Below are 17,615 nucleotides of genomic sequence, written 5' to 3' on the forward strand. Positions count from 1 at the left end.
AGGTGCAAGCTTTTGCCTTTACGTGTTCATTTCAGGGCCTGTTATGTCTCGAAAATTATAATATTTGATAGAAAGTGATTCTTGTTGGACATAAACACACTGCCTTGGACTCTGAGGAACCCCCACTTTAGAGACATTAAGGTGGAAAATAATCTGCAAATGAACCCATAATGCAAACAAAAGCCCTGTTTTTTAGATAAAACTCAGAAACACTCGGACATTTTTGTTAAAAATAATCCAGAATATTTAGAAAAATACACTTTTCTGTCGTACATTCCCTGCAGAGCTGCACGCTTCAGAGGATCTACAGAAAATAACGACTAACTTCAAAGCTTGGAGCGATTTATCCTGCAGAAAGTGTGTTTCAGCCACTCTAATCTGCTGCTTTGTGTCTCTAAAAGGTGTGTGTTCTTCTGGTTTTCACTCAAGTGTGTTTAAACTCTTTGCCTGAGTGCCCTTCATGCTGAAGATCCTTCATCCTCTTCCTCTTCCTCTCGTTCGGCTCTATAACGTCTCCTTGTGTCTCCACAGAGAGCGCTTGGACATGGAGACATCGAGAGCCTCGGAGAGAAAGGACAAGATGGACGGCAGCGGATTCCTTGAGCTGCACAAGAAACCCTCAGAGACTCCAGGTAACACACACACACAAACACACACACACACACACACACACATTAAATATGAATGTGAGAGGGGAGGGTCCGCAGGCCTCAGAGGCGACTCTCTGTAAGGCCTGACAGGAATCCTAAACACACCACGGCCTTAAAGGAGTCAAAGAGCTAACACACTTTAAATAGTGTGTCCTTTTAAAAAAGTCCCAATAATCAGCAGAAGGTATTTCACAGTAAAAGTAGCCCATGCAACAAAAATCTAAATATTCATTGTAACAACAAAATATTACAAAATAATTTAAATTAAATTGGAGAAATTGCAAAAAACTCTGAATTAATTAAAATAAATTACCAAACAACTTTATTGTTTAAGAAAGAAACTTGTTTTTAAGATGAATAAATGAAGTAAAAAACAATTATTTAAAATAAATAAAAATGAATAAATGATCATATATTTTAAGAACCTGACTCTGAGAAATATTTAGAATATTTAAAAATATAAAACCTTCAGAAGGAGTCAAGAAAAACCACAACAAGCAGCGTTTAGGGTACTTCTGTTTGAGTGTAAATACTTTTGGACGGAGGAGTGTGTGAGCAGCAGCACTGGTGAGAACACGACAGTGACACACACACACACACAGAATGATGTTGAAAGATGTCAGTGTGCGTGTGTGTGATGAAAGCCGGGATAATGAGGCTCACACACCTCCAGAGATGCAGAGTCGAGGCTCGTCTTTGAAGTGCAAATTAAACGTGAGATTTAACGACTTTCTGCTCCTGCCTGACGGAGGGCCCGGTGGCCTGCCGTCACACAGAGACCCTCTTCAAACCGTCAGGAGGAACAAAGTGGGGGTGCAGAGACCCTCATCAAACCGTCAGGAGGAACAAAGTGGGGGTGCAGCCCACAGACAGGGTACCACTAACTGGGGGGAGACTGGGAGAAAAACTACAGGTATAGTGTTCCCCTGGTTTAAAGAGCAGGGGGACCTGTGTGAGGCAGGAAGGGAGGGTGTGTTACAGGTATAGTGTTCCCCTGGTTTAAAGAGCAGGGGGAACCTGTGTGAGGCAGGAAGGGAGGGTGTGTTACAGGTATAGTGTTCCCCTGGTTTAAAGAGCAGGGGGAACCTGTGTGAGGCAGGAAGGGAGGGTGTGTTACAGGTATAGTGTTCCCCTGGTTTAAAGAGCAGGGGGAACCTGTGTGAGGCAGGAAGGGAGGGTGTGTTACAGGTATAGTGTTCCCCTGGTTTAAAGAGCAGGGGGAACCTGTGTGAGGCAGGAAGGGAGGGTGTGTTACAGGTATAGTGTCCCCCTGGTTTAAAGAGCAGGGGGAACCTGTGTGAGATTTCAGGTCTAATTCTATATTTTGGGGGGTTAAAGTGATAGTCTCTTGAATATTGTGGAGGTCTGAGCTCTAATTTGATGTTTGTAGGGTTTTGAAAGGATAGTCAAATACATATTTAAAAGGTCTCAGCTCTTAATTGAAGTTTTTTTTGGCTTAGATGTTGAATTTTGGGGAGATTTAAGCTCTAATTTGCAGCTTTTCTTGGTTTTAAGTGATAGAAAACTAGAACATTTGGAGGTTTGAGCTCTAATTGAAGGCTTTTTTAAGGTTTAATTGATAGTAAGGTCAATATCTCGGAGGTTCAGCTATAATTTAAGGCTTTTCTTGACTTTAAGGACTATTTATTCATGAAATCTCAAAGTAAGTTGGAAGTCAAAGTAAGTAGTAGCTGCATGCTCTGCTGAGTTGATAATAAAACCTTTATTTAAAACACTGGAACAGAGCAGCATAAACCCCCCGCCCCCCCGCTCTGACCCCACTCCACCTGGTTTTATATTCACAATTCTCCATTTCCAATCCTGGCCACGGACTCTTTAATCTCCCCCGGCCCTTAAAATAAAAGCCCCCTCCATAACTCTTCCTCCCTATCAGCGCCGGGTTTTAATCTTGAACAAACACGACGTCGACCAATCAGATAGCGGCGCGGCGCGGCTGCCACCGTGTGGAGACACGGCGATTACTTACAGCGTAATATGCATTATTATTATTCCTGCGGCCGCCGCGGCTGATAAGTGAATCTGCAGGGCGGGGGCGAGGCCTTGAACCCTCGTATATATCTCCCTTTTACTTCCTGTCACCCCCCCCCGCTCCGGGTTATTTATCCCCGGTACTTCCCGCTCTATCAAAGCACACGTTTAATGCCCAGTTTTAATATGTTATTTGCACATAAAAACAAGCTATTTACAGCGAGGGAGGGGGGGGTTGTTGTATCACACTTTAACAATCTGGCCTGCTAATAGAACCATTTATCATGCCCCCGCTCCCAGGGGCTCCGGGGGCTCCTATGGAAATCAGGCTCTGCTGGAGAGTCTGCAGGACGGACCCAGGTGCTCCAATCAAATGGCCCCGTGAAGAGGGGGAAATAAAGCCCTGGCACCGGGACTCCCTGGCCCCTAAAACCCGACACGCGGACCCCTGGCAGAGCGCGCCCCCCCCCCGCTGGCTGCCTGGTTAATAGATTCAGATGAGCGGGTGTATTTCCTGTGACAGCGTGCATCTGTCTGCACATTAGGCCGTGGCAATAAGCAGCCCGTTCACAGGGAGAAATATTGATGCATGTGTCGTTCGCTCCGTCTCCCAGGATTAAATCCCCCTCTGTTTTTATACATATAAGACTTCTCTTTAAGGCGGGGGTCAAATCTGATTTCCGTGGCGTTGGTTAGATTTAGAGTTATTGCCTTTTGCTAAAATATCCATCATGTAGAAATAGAACTCCGTGCCTCCAGTAAGGTCACTTTCTGCTGGATTCAACGTGGACATCCTCCCTCTTTGAGCGGAGAATACAGATATTTGGGGATTGCAGAGCTCTAATTAAAGGATGTTCTGGAGCTTTCTGACATAATGCATCCTGTTGATCTGCAGGGGGAGATTAACAGGCTCTTTCTCAGGACCTTTCAGTCTCTAAAGGTCATTCTTCAGCCACTTTAGCTGATTTTTAGAGCTTTTAAAGGATCTTCAGATCTAGTTTGATGTTCTTCTTGGTTTTGAATGATAGTTAAGTAAATTGAGCTCTAATTGGATATTTTCTGGGAGTTATAAGTGATAGTAACTTGATTATTTTGGATCTTCCACCTCTAATGTACAGCTTTTCATGGTTTTAAATGACAGTGAAGTCAATATTTTGGACATTTGAGCTCTCATTTGTTGTTTTAATTGGTTAAATATGATAGTAAACTATGTTGGAGGTTTGAGCTCTAATTTGCTGGTCTAATTGGTTTAAAATGATATTTAAGTTTATATTCTGGAGGTTTGAGCTCTAATTAAACATTTTCTGGAGTTTTAAATTATAGTAAACTCATTGTTTTGGTGGTTTGAGCTCAGAGTTGCAGCGTTTCGTTGTTTTCACACGTGATAAATGTTATTGTACAACTAGTCGTGCGATTAATTTCTCTAATTAATATGCAGTTATTCCTGTCCTGACCCCGAGGTATTTTAAAAACAAACCTCCTCAGATCTGTGTGTGTGTGTGTGTGTGTGTGTGTGTGTGTGTGTGTGTGTGTGTGTGTGTGTGTGTGTGTGTGTGTGTGTGTGTGTGTGTGTGTGTGTGTGTGTGTGTGTGTGTGTGCTCCGCTGTGTAAAGTAGGCCAGAGCTAATGGTGTGATGGACGGTCTCTGCAGGCCGCTCACATCCGTCCTGCAGAGGGAGATTGATGCACCCCGCCCCCCTCCCTGCAGGTCTTTCTGCTGAAGGAGGGACCCCGGGGGGGGGGGGGGGACAGGCTAAATGTCTCTGGACAGAGGTAAAGGGGGATGATAAAATAAGCTGTCTGCAACAATTTTCTCTGTTTCAATGCACGGAAAAATACCAACAATGATCTGATTTTTGTCTCGTTTTCAGATAAATGCAAAACTGGCAGATGCTAAACTTCCACAAAATCACAGAAAATAGATGCAAAATGAATATTAATTGATGCAAAAACAAGGAAAGAGGCAATTTGACCAACAAATGTTTGCATAATAACCAAAAGTTGATTCAAAACCATTTAAAACAACAGATGCATAATGTCTAGAGTTGAGAAGAAGAGAATCTACATCAAATATTCATCATCTATTTATATATCTTCAGAATATATGTCTTTTACACTGAGAATATGTTTCTTTTATTTGGATTTAATAATATTTTTAATAAATGTTGGAAGTCTTTTACGAATTCCAACTGAAGATAGAGGCAAAAGAGATGCAGGTTACTAAAAACAATGAGCAAAATGATAAAAGAAGTACAAACAAATACAACATGACTTAAAATAGATGTGGAATGACTAAGAACAGATGCAAAACTACCACAAAATGAAAAGAGCTGAAGCTAAATGTAAACTTCTTTGCAGAATAAATTGTGAGGTAGCAAAACATTTAAGTCACATGACTGATCAGCTGTTTACGCTGATGTATTTTCAGATTGTCAGCATGAAACATGGCCTGTACTGGATCACATGACCAAATAAAAGATGCAGCAAGACTTAATAAAGATGCTGAATGACCTGAAAAGCATCGTATACTTCCCTGAGTGAACAAGCACTTATTGATAAGCACCGCTGAGCTGATTTGGAATAAATCTGAATATATCCCAGCCTTCCTCTCTATATATCGCCTGTGCATGTGTAATATCTAGGCCATGTTTTCCCCTTAACGACGCTCTCCAGAAGAACCGTCTTTATCCACAGATCTAACGGGGAGTCAGAGGGAGGGGGGGCATTTCAGAAGCATCTTGGAAAGTAATCAAGCTAAATGTTTACAAAGAGCCTCAGTGTGTGTGTGTGTGTGTGTGTGTGTGTGTGTGTGTGTGTGTGTGTGTGTGTGTGTGTAACATGTGGAAACAGTCTGTGTGATTACTGAGGGCCTCACGCTGCAGAAGCCTCTGATTTAAACTCTGCACAGTCGGGGAAACTGAGTTTATTTCAATTACTGTTAAAATAACTCACTTTTCCTTCATTTCTGGATTAAAACTCACTTTTTGGCCGGCAATCTTATTATAGAGCAAGTCTTCTGCCTGCTTAATGACACCTATCCGACCATCATGCCCAAAGTAAAGGTAAAGGAGCTTTAATTGAGATGTTCTATGTATTTTTAGTCCTTTTGCTTTGGTTTTGGGAAAAGCCCAGAATAATGAAAGTATTTGAGCGGCCCGTCGTGCAGCTGGAGAGCCCCTCTTGGTGTAAGAAGAGACGTAAAGTCACTGCAAAGCTTCAGATTAAGGCGTCTCCCCCCCACCTCCTCCCTCTGAGGTGATACCCCCAGCGTCTGAACCTCCAACACACACACACACACACACACACACACACACACACACACACACACACACACACACACACACACACACACACACACACACACACACACACACACACACACACACACACACACACACACACACACCTCTAAAGTTATCTTTTGGGACACGACCTCAGTGTCTCTCACTGAAGGTGTGTGTAACTCAACGACAGAGGTGTGTGTGACTCAGCGACAGAGGTGTGTGTGACTCAGCGACAGAGGTGTGTGTGACTTGGCGACAGAGGTGTGTGTGAGGGGAGTGTGTGAAGCAGCTGCTGCCTTAGTGCAATGTGGAGAGGCTCTAATTGCCTTGTAAGCGCCACAGAAAGCAGCTGGAGATTAGCAATAAGAGCTAATTAGCTGAAATCAAAGCTGGTGCGTGAGGATAAACACTCCGGGGGTGGGGGGGGGTCAGGAAGCTGCAGACCTGTTAAAGAGGACATCATCAGTGTGTAGAGTCTCCACTGGGACATGTCTCCATGCTTTAATGTTTAAAAAGCTCCTCTTTTTTCCCCTCTGTCTGAAACCAGAGCTGCTCTGATTGGCCTGCTGGGATTGGTCAACCAGTTTAGAGATGTCCCACCCCCTTAGCCAATAGGAGCGAGTGTTGATCTGCAGTGGATTAAAAGTAAACTGAGTTATGTTAGCAGCAGGATGTGTGTGTTAGTGTGGGAGTAAAACAATCCCCTCACCCCGGATCTACTTTCCTAATCAGAGACCCCCCCCACTGTGAGTTATGAAGAACCAGCAGGATATCTCCACATGTAGGAGTCATTTTACCCCGCAGATTAACCGGAACATATCTCTGTTAGCTCTGCATGTTGTTTCCACTTCTTTATGATCAACATCTTACGTGCTTCAAAGCCAGACAGAAGTCATGTTTTCTTGGGAATCAAGGGTCAGCGTGTCAGAATAATGAGATGAAACACTCCCACATGTGGTCTGAGTGACCGTGCGTGTTAGAGGGTGTAGATCTGTTCATCTGTGCACATTCAAACCGTGCTGAAGGGCTAAATGTAGCATGAAAGATGCTACTACAAAACCAAGCAAACAAGCAGGGATTTGTGTATGTGTGTGTGTGTGTGTGTGTGTGTGTGTGTGTGTGTGTGTGTGTGTGTGTGTGTGTGTGTGTGTGTGTGTGGGTGGGTGGGTGTGTGTGTGTTTCAGAGAATCAGGACTACCACAGACTAGAATCAGGACCCTCGTGAGAGACACAGGTTTCTGCTCCAGATGTTTTTGGGACTATTTCTCGTTCCTGAAATATTGTCTTGCTTTTGTTTGCACGTTTAGTTTTCCTCCTCCCACTCCTCCCACTCCTCCCCTCCTCCTATCCAGAGCTCAGCACTTTATCATCACACACTGCACTGTATGCCGGTTTTGTGACCCCCACATTCAGGCTCTGAACAGGGGGTCAGCGAGGAGGGGGGAGGAAGAGGGGAGGCTCTACAGGGTTTAAGGAGGCAGATCAATGCTCCTCTCGGGGTCTTATTGAGAGGGACGTTTCTCTGAGTGTAGCTGCAGGGAAACAACACGTAGAATAACTAAAGAAGTCATTCTGTAAACTGAATATTAAACCCGGCTTTAATGTCCATCACTGTTCTTTAATTATTATTTTCAGCTGCTGAATGATGTGCAGGTTCCAGGTGATAGTCTGCACCACTTTCTGCTGTTTTAGACACTTCTTTACACCATACCTTATGGTTTTTCATACAGAAGAAGTTCAAACTCATCTGGTTTTAATGTGAAATCTGGATTTAAACGAGCCAACGGAGCCTGACAGCCAGTTCCTCTTCAAAAATGTACTTTTAATCAATTTTCTGTGGAGTTTCTGGTAGCTTTCTGGACGCTGAGGTCCTTTGGGAAGAGTTGCATGGCAGTAGAGTGAAACCCAGCGTGCTGAAGGTGTTTATATCTGATCTTTCTGCAGAGAGCTGCATGCTCACAGATCACAGGCTGACTCTTCCTCCACCTAAAGTGTGTTTATGAGACGCTCTGATTCTGGATTAAAAGCCTGGAGACGGACTTCTGACGGATCCCTGAGCAGCTGTGTATCTTAGTGGTGAGCGACGTCAAAACACATCGTCATTTTCTGCTGAGTCATGCTGCTCGTCCACATGCAGTTTAAGTGCGTCTCCCTATGAGGAACAGAGCTGTTGCACGATAACCACGGAGCGTTTCTAGAGTTTATAGGGTGTGTTTAAGCCTCCCAGAGGATCATGTGGAGTGCGAGAGCGTTCATCAGGATCAGAGAGTCAATCCTCCTCACGTTAGTCCCTTTGTATCCTCTCAAGACGGCTCCCACATGCTCTATTTAACTCCATTGTTCAGGTCATTCTGGAGTGTGTGTGTGTGTGTGTGTGTGTGTGTGTGTGTGTGTGTGTGTGTGTGTGTGTGTGTGTGTGTGTGTGTGTGTGTGTGTGTGTGTGTGTGTGTGTGTGTGGCAGAGGTCAGGCCAGTGTTAGGAGTGTTTTATCTCAGATTTGTATTGTGTGTTGTGCACGAGAAGACACACACACCGTGCTTTGTAATTAAGGCGATGCTTTTATTTTGAAGGGCGAGACAGGACGTCTAGATGCTTAATATTTGCAAAAATAAAGTTTTGAAAACTTCTCCTGGACACATAGGTCTAAACAAAGTCGTAGTGAGGGTGGGGGGTCGGGGAGTCGCTGAATATAATGCACGGCAGCAGAATGTCACACACAGTGAAACAAATGTGAGAGTCGGGGGAGTTCAGGGTGAGGAAACAGCGCCTCCTGCTTCAGCAGAACGAGAGCAGCGAGCCGTTTAAGGACACGACCCCCACCCCCCCGACATGGCTCTATTTCTGGGTTTGTTGGTGGAGGTTTGGCCCCCTCATGGAGCATCATGGGAGGTGGGGGGGAGACTTTCTCATGCATTCATCGGGAAATGACCGATGTGTAGACTCCTCTTCCTCAGTGAGAAGGAAGGCTTCACAATAAGAGCGGTACAGATGTGTAGACTCCTCTTCACAATAAGAGCGGTACAGATGTGTAGACTCCTCTTCCTCACTGAGGAGGAACTGGCTCTTTGTTTAATCTACAGCTGGAGTACCTGGGTGAGGGGGGGGGATCATATGGATGTTGTTGGGGGGGCGGGGTGACAGCGCTGAAGCGTGGCTTTAATTCATGGTGTTTTAATTATCCTCCTCCCTCCTCCATCACACGCAGGTAATAAACTTCAGCTTTAAGGTAATCACTTAATCTGGACAAACCTGTGTGTTAAGCAGAGCTATTAGGAGCGGGGCCCATAAATCAGCGCTGATCCCTGCGCCGCGGGGCCATCACTCCTCACGCAGCTAAACAGCATGCTAACAACATGGCGGCGCTGCAGTCATGTGATGCATGGAGCTTATTAGAGAGCCGGTGTCGGGCTGATAAGTGAGGCTGGCTCTCAGGGGGGGAGGGGGGCCAGGGGCCACACAGCACTGTGACCTGCAGCACTGCATTCAGGGTGACCACAGAAAGCCCCAAAACATCCACATCTTTCTCATAAATCAGGCTTTTAGATATCGGACTGCAACTTCCTTATAATTACGCAACAAAACTACAACTTATTATTATTACGCAACAAAACTACTACTTCCTTATTATTACGCAACAAAACTGCAACTTCCTTATAATTACGCAACAAAACTACAACTTCCTTATTATTACGCAACAAAACTACAACTTCCTTATTATTACGCAACAAAACTACAACTTCCTTATTATTACGCAACAAAACTACAACTTCCTTATTATTACGCAACAAAACTACAACTTCCTTATTATTACGCAACAAAACTACAACTTCCTTATAATTACGCAACAAAACTACAACTTCCTTATTATTACGCAACAAAACTACAACTTCCTTATTATTACGCAACAAAACTACTACTTCCTTATTATTACGCAACAAAACTACTACTTCCTTATTATCACGCAACAAAACTACAACTTCCTTATTATTACGCAACAAAACTACAACTTCCTTATTATTACGCAACAAAACTACAACTTCCTTATTATTACGCAACAAAACTACTACTTCCTTATTATTACGCAACAAAACTACTACTTCCTTATTATTACGCAACAAAACTACAACTTCCTTATTATTACGCAACAAAACTACAACTTCCTTATTATTACGCAACAAAACTACAACTTCCTTATTATCACGCAACAAAACTACTACTTCCTTATTATCACGCAACAAAACTACAACTTCCTTATTATTACGCAACAAAACTACTACTTCCTTATTATCACGCAACAAAACTACAACTTCCTTATTATTACGCAACAAAACTACAACTTCCTTATTATTACGCAACAAAACTACAACTTCCTTATTATTACGCAACAAAACTACAACTTCCTTATTATTACGCAACAAAACTACAACTTCCTTATTATTACGCAACAAAACTACAACTTCCTTATTATTACGCAACAAAACTACTACTTCCTTATTATTACGCAACAAAACTACAACTTCCTTATTATTACGCAACAAAACTACAACTTCCTTATTATTACGCAACAAAACTACAACTTCCTTATTATTACGCAACAAAACTACAACTTCCTTATTATTACGCAACAAAACTACAACTTCCTTATTATTACGCAACAAAACTACAACTTCCTTATTATTACGCAACAAAACTACAACTTCCTTATTATTACGCAACAAAACTACTACTTCCTTATTATTACGCAACAAAACTACAACTTCCTTATTATTACGCAACAAAACTACAACTTCCTTATTATTACGCAACAAAACTACAACTTCCTTATTATTACGCAACAAAACTACAACTTCCTTATTATTACGCAACAAAACTACTACTTCCTTATTATTACGCAACAAAACTACAACTTCCTTATTATTACGCAACAAAACTACAACTTCTTATTATTACGCAACAAAACTACAACTTCCTTATTATTACGCAACAAAACTACAACTTCCTTATTATTACGCAACAAAACTACTACTTCCTTATTATCACGCAACAAAACTACAACTTCCTTATTATTACGCAACAAAACTACAACTTCCTTATTATTACGCAACAAAACTACAACTTCCTTATTATTACGCAACAAAACTACTACTTATTATTATTACGCAACAAAACTACAACTTCCTTATTATTACGCAACAAAACTACTACTTATTATTATTACGCAACAAAACTACAACTTCCTTATTATTACGCAACAAAACTACAACTTCCTTCTAAGAATGTAACATCCTTCCTAGTTGTATTTGTTGTACTTGTGTAGTATCAGAGTTGTACTTGTGTAGTATCAGAGTTGTACTTGTGTAGTATCAGAGTTGTACTTGTGTAGTATCAGAGGTGTACTTGTGTAGTATCAGAGTTGTACTTGTGTAGTATCAGAGGTGTACTTGTGTAGTATCAGAGTTGTACTTGTGTAGTATCAGAGTTGTACTTGTGTAGTATCAGAGGTGTACTTGTGTAGTATCAGAGTTGTACTTGTGTAGTATCAGAGGTGTACTTGTGTAGTATCAGAGTTGTACTTGTGTAGTATCAGAGGTGTACTTGTGTAGTATCAGAGGTGTACTTGTGTAGTATCAGAGTTGTACTTGTGTAGTATCAGAGGTGTACTTGTGTAGTATCAGAGTTGTACAGGTGTACTTGTGTAGTATCAGAGGTGTACTTGTGTAGTATCAGAGGTGTACAGGTGTACTTGTGTAGTATCAGAGGTGTACTTGTGTAGTATCAGAGGTGTACAGGTGTACTTGTGTAGTATCAGAGGTGTACTTGTGTAGTATCAGAGGTGTACTTGTGTAGTATCAGAGGTGTACAGGTGTACTTGTGTAGTATCAGAGGTGTACTTGTGTAGTATCAGAGGTGTACAGGTGTACTTGTGTAGTATCAGAGGTGTACTTGTGTAGCATCAGAGTTGTACTTGTGTAGTATCAGAGGTGTACTTGTGTAGTATCAGAGGTGTACAGGTGTACTTGTGTAGTATCAGAGGTGTACTTGTGTAGCATCAGAGGTGTACTTGTGTAGTATCAGAGGTGTACTTGTGTAGCATCAGAGTTGTACTTGTGTAGTATCAGAGGTGTACAGGTGTACTTGTGTAGCATCAGAGGTGTACTTGTGTAGTATCAGAGGTGTACTTGTGTAGCATCAGAGGTGTACTTGTGTAGCATCAGAGTTGTACTTGTGTAGTATCAGAGGTGTACAGGTGTACTTGTGTAGTATCAGAGGTGTACTTGTGTAGCATCAGAGGTGTACTTGTGTAGCATCAGAGTTGTACTTGTGTAGCATCAGAGGTGTACTTGTGTAGTATCAGAGGTGTACAGGTGTACTTGTGTAGTATCAGGGTTGTACTTGTGTAGCATCAGAGGTGTACTTGTGTAGCATCAGAGGTGTACTTGTGTAGTATCAGAGGTGTACAGGTGTACTTGTGTAGTATCAGAGGTGTACTTGTGTAGCATCAGAGTTGTACTTGTGTAGCATCAGAGGTGTACTTGTGTAGCATCAGAGTTGTACTTGTGTAGTATCAGAGGTGTACTTGTGTAGCATCAGAGTTGTACTTGTGTAGCATCAGAGTTGTACTTGTGTAGCATCAGAGTTGTACTTGTGTAGCATCAGAGTTGTACTTGTGTAGCATCAGAGTTGTACTTGTGTAGCATCAGAGGTGTACTTGTGTAGCATCAGAGTTGTACTTGTGTAGTATCAGAGGTGTATTCCTCTGATTCCTGCAGGATGATCAGACGTTGGAGCAGCTCTAAACTTCAGATAGCAGTTTGTGCAGCGTGTGAACAGAGGGGAGGGGGGCTGACTAAGAGGAAGTGCAGGGGTCCGGCTGAAACAAATGTCCCCCAGCAGAGACTAATGGAGGCTGCAGCCCGGGGGTGGGGGGGTCAGGTAAAAGCGCCTGTTGATCCCTCCTGAGCCTCCCCTTTTGTTCTTCAGCGGAGGAACAACAATGGGTCTGTCTAAGTGATGGAATAAGGCTGCACCCCCAAACCCCCCAGAGGGACCCTCAGCCTCAGGGGCCCGAGACGTGTCCAAACGGGAACAAGGAAACGGAGTTTGGAGGTTTATACAATTTATAAAGTGACTCAGCCTCCAGCGTGTCACAGTTTGCAGATCAAGCTGAATCAGGTTGACCAATCAGAGCAGAGCTGGCCAGCTGAGCAATCAGAGCAGACTGGGCTCTGGTTTCAGACGGAGGGCTAAACACTGAGACACATGAGGAGGATAGGGACTCTTTAAAGACATTTCTACACTGAACTGCAGAAGGGAGGGAAGAGATTACTCAGAGGGAGAGGGGGGGCTGCTGACTCCTGCTGGAGGCCCCTGGGAGCCCCTGGAGGCCCCGGGTCCCCTCAGATAATGATCCGTGGCCTTGACCCCCCCACCCCCCCGGTACCTAATCCCAGGTCAGCCTGCATGAGAGCAGGAAGAATTTTAATGTGATCCAGAGAAATACTTCAGAGAGGGAGGATTTTCAAAATAAAAGCTGAGGGGAAATGCTGAATGGAAACTCCGTAAAGTCGGAGAGGCTTCTGTTTCTGTGGTTTCCTGTTATCTCAGCGGCTAATTGCTGCTGATGTTTCTGTTTGCATTAGAGCACGCACACACACTCATAAAACCAGCGGAGAGCTGTCCAATCAGAAGCAGATTCACACATGGTATTCTGAGCTGCAGCCAAACACACATGACTGATCACGGTAAAGGCTGAATGATAAAAAATGATAAAAACTACAACTGAAGCGAAGCAAATCCACATATGTGTGAGTCAAACATGCTTTTCACGTCGTTAGGTGCCAGGGTAGGAGGAGAATGCACTTTTATTTAAAAAAAGCTTGTTTTCAATGTTTTACGCTCCGATTTGGATCATTTGAATAATCTACCTTGTTTGCATTGCCTTTCACTCTTCAGAAGTGTAAAACTTTAATATTTCTTCTCAAATTTCCTCACCTGGTGGTGCCGAAGAAGCAGAAGAAGACGCAGAAGGACGGTTCCTCTCGGAGCCTGGTACACACAGAAAAAAGGCTCATAAATAAATGAACGGAAACAACAAGAAGGGATTAGAAAACTGACGAGAAATCAAACGGTTTACAGAGACATGTTGACAGCTGACCCCAGAGTGTGTGTGTGTGTGTGTGTGTGTGTGTGTGTGTGTGTGTGTGTCAGGTCTTTGTCGGAGGCTCTGCTGGAGGTCTTTAATGTTGGAGATGTAGGATTTCTGCGGCTCTTTGATTACTTATTCATCCCTCTCCTCTCCTGTGATCCAGATATATTTTACACAAAGTGCTTCATGGTTCAAATCTCTGACTCGCTCTGCTTCTCCCGCAGCCCCCCACCACATCTTCCCCGCTTTCCACACCCCCATCCCCATCGACATGCGGCACCACGAGGGCCGATACCACTACGAGCCGCACGCCATGCACAACATTCACGGGTAAGACTGGACATATTTATCTTTACTATGGTCTACAGGAAGTTACTTTACTCTGTGCATGTCTTTACCACGCCTCACAGACCTTAGTTACTCTGTGCATGTCTTTACTACGCCTCACAGACCTTACTTACTCTGTGCATGTCTTTACTACGCCTCACAGAACTTACTTACTCTGTGCATGTCTTTACTACGCCTCACAGAACTTACTTACTCTGTGCATGTCTTTACTACGCCTCATAGACCTCACTTACTCTGTGCATGTCTTTACTACGCCTCACAGACCTCAGTTACTCTGTGCATGTCTTTACTACGCCTCACAGACCTCAGTTACTCTGTGCATGTCTTTACTACGCCTCACAGACCTCAGTTACTCTGTGCATGTCTTTACTACGCCTCACAGACCTCAGTTACTCTGTGCATGTCTTTACTACGCCTCACAGACCTCAGTTACTCTGTGCATGTCTTTACTACGCCTCACAGAACTTACTTACTCTGTGCATGTCTTTACTACGCCTCACAGACCTTAGTTACTCTGTGCGTGTCTTTACTACGCCTCACAGACCTCAGTTACTCTGTGCATGTCTTTACTACGCCTCACAGACCTTAGTTACTCTGTGCGTGTCTTTACTACGCCTCACAGACCTGTTACTCTGTGCATGTCTTTACTACGCCTCACAGACCTCAGTTGCTCTGTGCGTGTCTTTATTACGCCTCACAGACCTCAGTTACTCTGTGCGTGTCTTTACTACGCCTCACAGACCTCAGTTACTCTGTGCGTGTCTTTACTACGCCTCACAGACCTCAGTTACTCTGTGCATGTCTTTACTACGCCTCACAGACCTCAGTTACTCTGTGCATGTCTTTACTACGCCTCACAGAACTTACTTACTCTGTGCATGTCTTTACTACGCCTCACAGACCTTAGTTACTCTGTGCGTGTCTTTACTACGCCTCACAGACCTCAGTTACTCTGTGCATGTCTTTACTACGCCTCACAGACCTTAGTTACTCTGTGCGTGTCTTTACTACGCCTCACAGACCTGTTACTCTGTGCATGTCTTTACTACGCCTCACAGACCTCAGTTGCTCTGTGCGTGTCTTTATTACGCCTCACAGACCTCAGTTACTCTGTGCGTGTCTTTACTACGCCTCACAGACCTCAGTTACTCTGTGCGTGTCTTTACTACGCCTCACAGAACTTAGTTACTCTGTGTGTGTCTTTACTACGCCTCACAGACCTTAGTTACTCTGTGCATGTCTTTACTACGCCTCACAGACCTCAGTTACTCTGTGCGTGTCTTTACTACGCCTCACAGAACTTAGTTACTCTGTGTGTGTCTTTACTACGCCTCACAGACCTCAGTTACTCTGTGTGTGTCTTTACTACGCCTCACAGACCTTAGTTACTCTGTGCATGTCTTTACTACGCCTCACAGACCTCACTTACTCTGTGCATGTCTTTACTACGCCTCACAGACCTTAGTTACTCTGTGCATGTCTTTACTACGCCTCACAGAACTTAGTTACTCTGTGTGTGTCTTTACTACGCCTCACAGACCTCACTTACTCTGTGCATGTCTTTACTACGCCTCACAGACCTCACTTACTCTGTGCATGTCTTTACTACGCCTCACAGACCTTACTTACTCTGTGCATGTCTACACATCTTTACTACATGTCCCAGACGTGTGCAGCTCTGCGGGGGGGCAGAGAGTGATGGGATCTGGCTCTGCAGATGACACCACGCTGTCTGATAAAATGAAATCCCTATCAGAGCTGTGCTCTCTCTGAGGATTCAGACTCTCTGATGGCTTGAGGAGTCTGAAGTCTGCTTTCTGAGAGAGATCAAGAAACAGGCCAGGCTCTGAGGAGCAGTTGCAAGTAAGCAAAAGGTTGAAAAGCTCTATTAAAAGCTATAGCATTTACAATCCCTTTCCTCAAATCTGATCCTGCAGAGGTACATTAAAGGGCGTAAGCAGTTGTACCTCCTAAAGAAGAACCAGAAGTGGAAGCATTTGATGCAGGATCTCAGGTGCTAACAGCTGTTACTTCTCTCTCCGGATGAAAGAGAGCTGAAACAGAAATGGCAGCGAGCAGGATCACGGTGCAGGGCGCTGTGTAGCGCACCTTTGTGTTCGTGACGGCGGCTTGTTGTGCAGATAATGTGAGCGCTGCAGGCCGTGGCGCCCCAAGCTAACGGCTAATTAAAGCCAGAGCACAGGGGTCACAGAAGCAGACCCCATTTGTTTCGCTGACTGAAGCACTGACTGTTCCAGGAGTCTGCAGGAAAATCACTTCTCATACCGAGCTCAGGTGGATAACATCTCAGGATGAAACATTTCTCTTTGTACAAAAAACTCCACAGAGGGAAAATATCTCCATTAAAAGTGCTTTATTGAGGTTGGAAACGCGTTGAGAAGTGCAGGATTTTACAGCAGGAAGGGAAGTGCATTATGGTGCATGAGATATTAGGGCTGGATTTCCTCTGGAAAACATGCATTTAGAAAGAGTACAAAATATAACTTCCTCACCTGGAAGAAGCAGGACTGTGTTTCTGCATGCCTGAAAGCACAGGAAAAAACAAAGATTAAATAACTAAATGAAAACAAGATGAAGAACTTAGAAAATAAACAGTTTACAGAATAGAAATGAACCAAAAAAATGATGACAAAAACACACAAATCATCCAAAAAAAGACACAGATGAACCGCTGAAGATGCAAAATAACAAAGAGCAACTCAAAAATCAAAACGCAAAAAAACACACAAAATATTCCCCTATAGTTTTTTGGGTGCATTTAAATGTAATAACATATTTAACTACTTTGCAAAAATATAATTAATAGTATCCTATGTTTGTATTTTATATATTTATGTTATTTATCGGATAGAAACTCCGATTTTTGTTAAAAAATGACCAAAAAAATGACCCAGTTTCTACAGAAAAATTGAAAATGATCCAAAATGACTTCAGAGGAAATCCTTCACCAGAAGAGTCTCAGCAGGACAGCCAGAGGTCCGGTTGGTTGTGCTTACAGACTTTACGCTCGAGTGCTGGGCTTTGAAACCTCATTTCTCTGAGCGTTCAGACGCGCTGCTGAGTTCGTGGCACACTTAGAGTCCACAGTTACTTTATCATGGGGGGGGGAGCGGTGCTGGGACAGAGGAAGTCAATAATCTGAGGGTGCGCTCTCACATTCAGATTCTCCACTCTGAT

General features: G+C 43.5%; 1 protein-coding gene across 1 annotated transcript in view; it reads left to right on the forward strand.

Moving 5' to 3' along the window:
• Positions 1-17,615, forward strand: part of LOC134861170 (zinc finger protein GLI2-like) — a 48,849-nt gene that overhangs the window by 13,159 nt on the left and 18,075 nt on the right. Inside the window, 3 exon segments of the mRNA XM_063878199.1 lie at positions 532-632; positions 12,905-13,030; positions 14,294-14,399. Of these exon segments, the coding sequence (XP_063734269.1) occupies positions 532-632; positions 12,905-13,030; positions 14,294-14,399 (333 nt within the window).

Source organism: Eleginops maclovinus, chromosome 24, assembly GCF_036324505.1.
Source record: "Eleginops maclovinus isolate JMC-PN-2008 ecotype Puerto Natales chromosome 24, JC_Emac_rtc_rv5, whole genome shotgun sequence".
Lineage (NCBI taxonomy): Eukaryota > Metazoa > Chordata > Actinopteri > Perciformes > Eleginopidae > Eleginops > Eleginops maclovinus.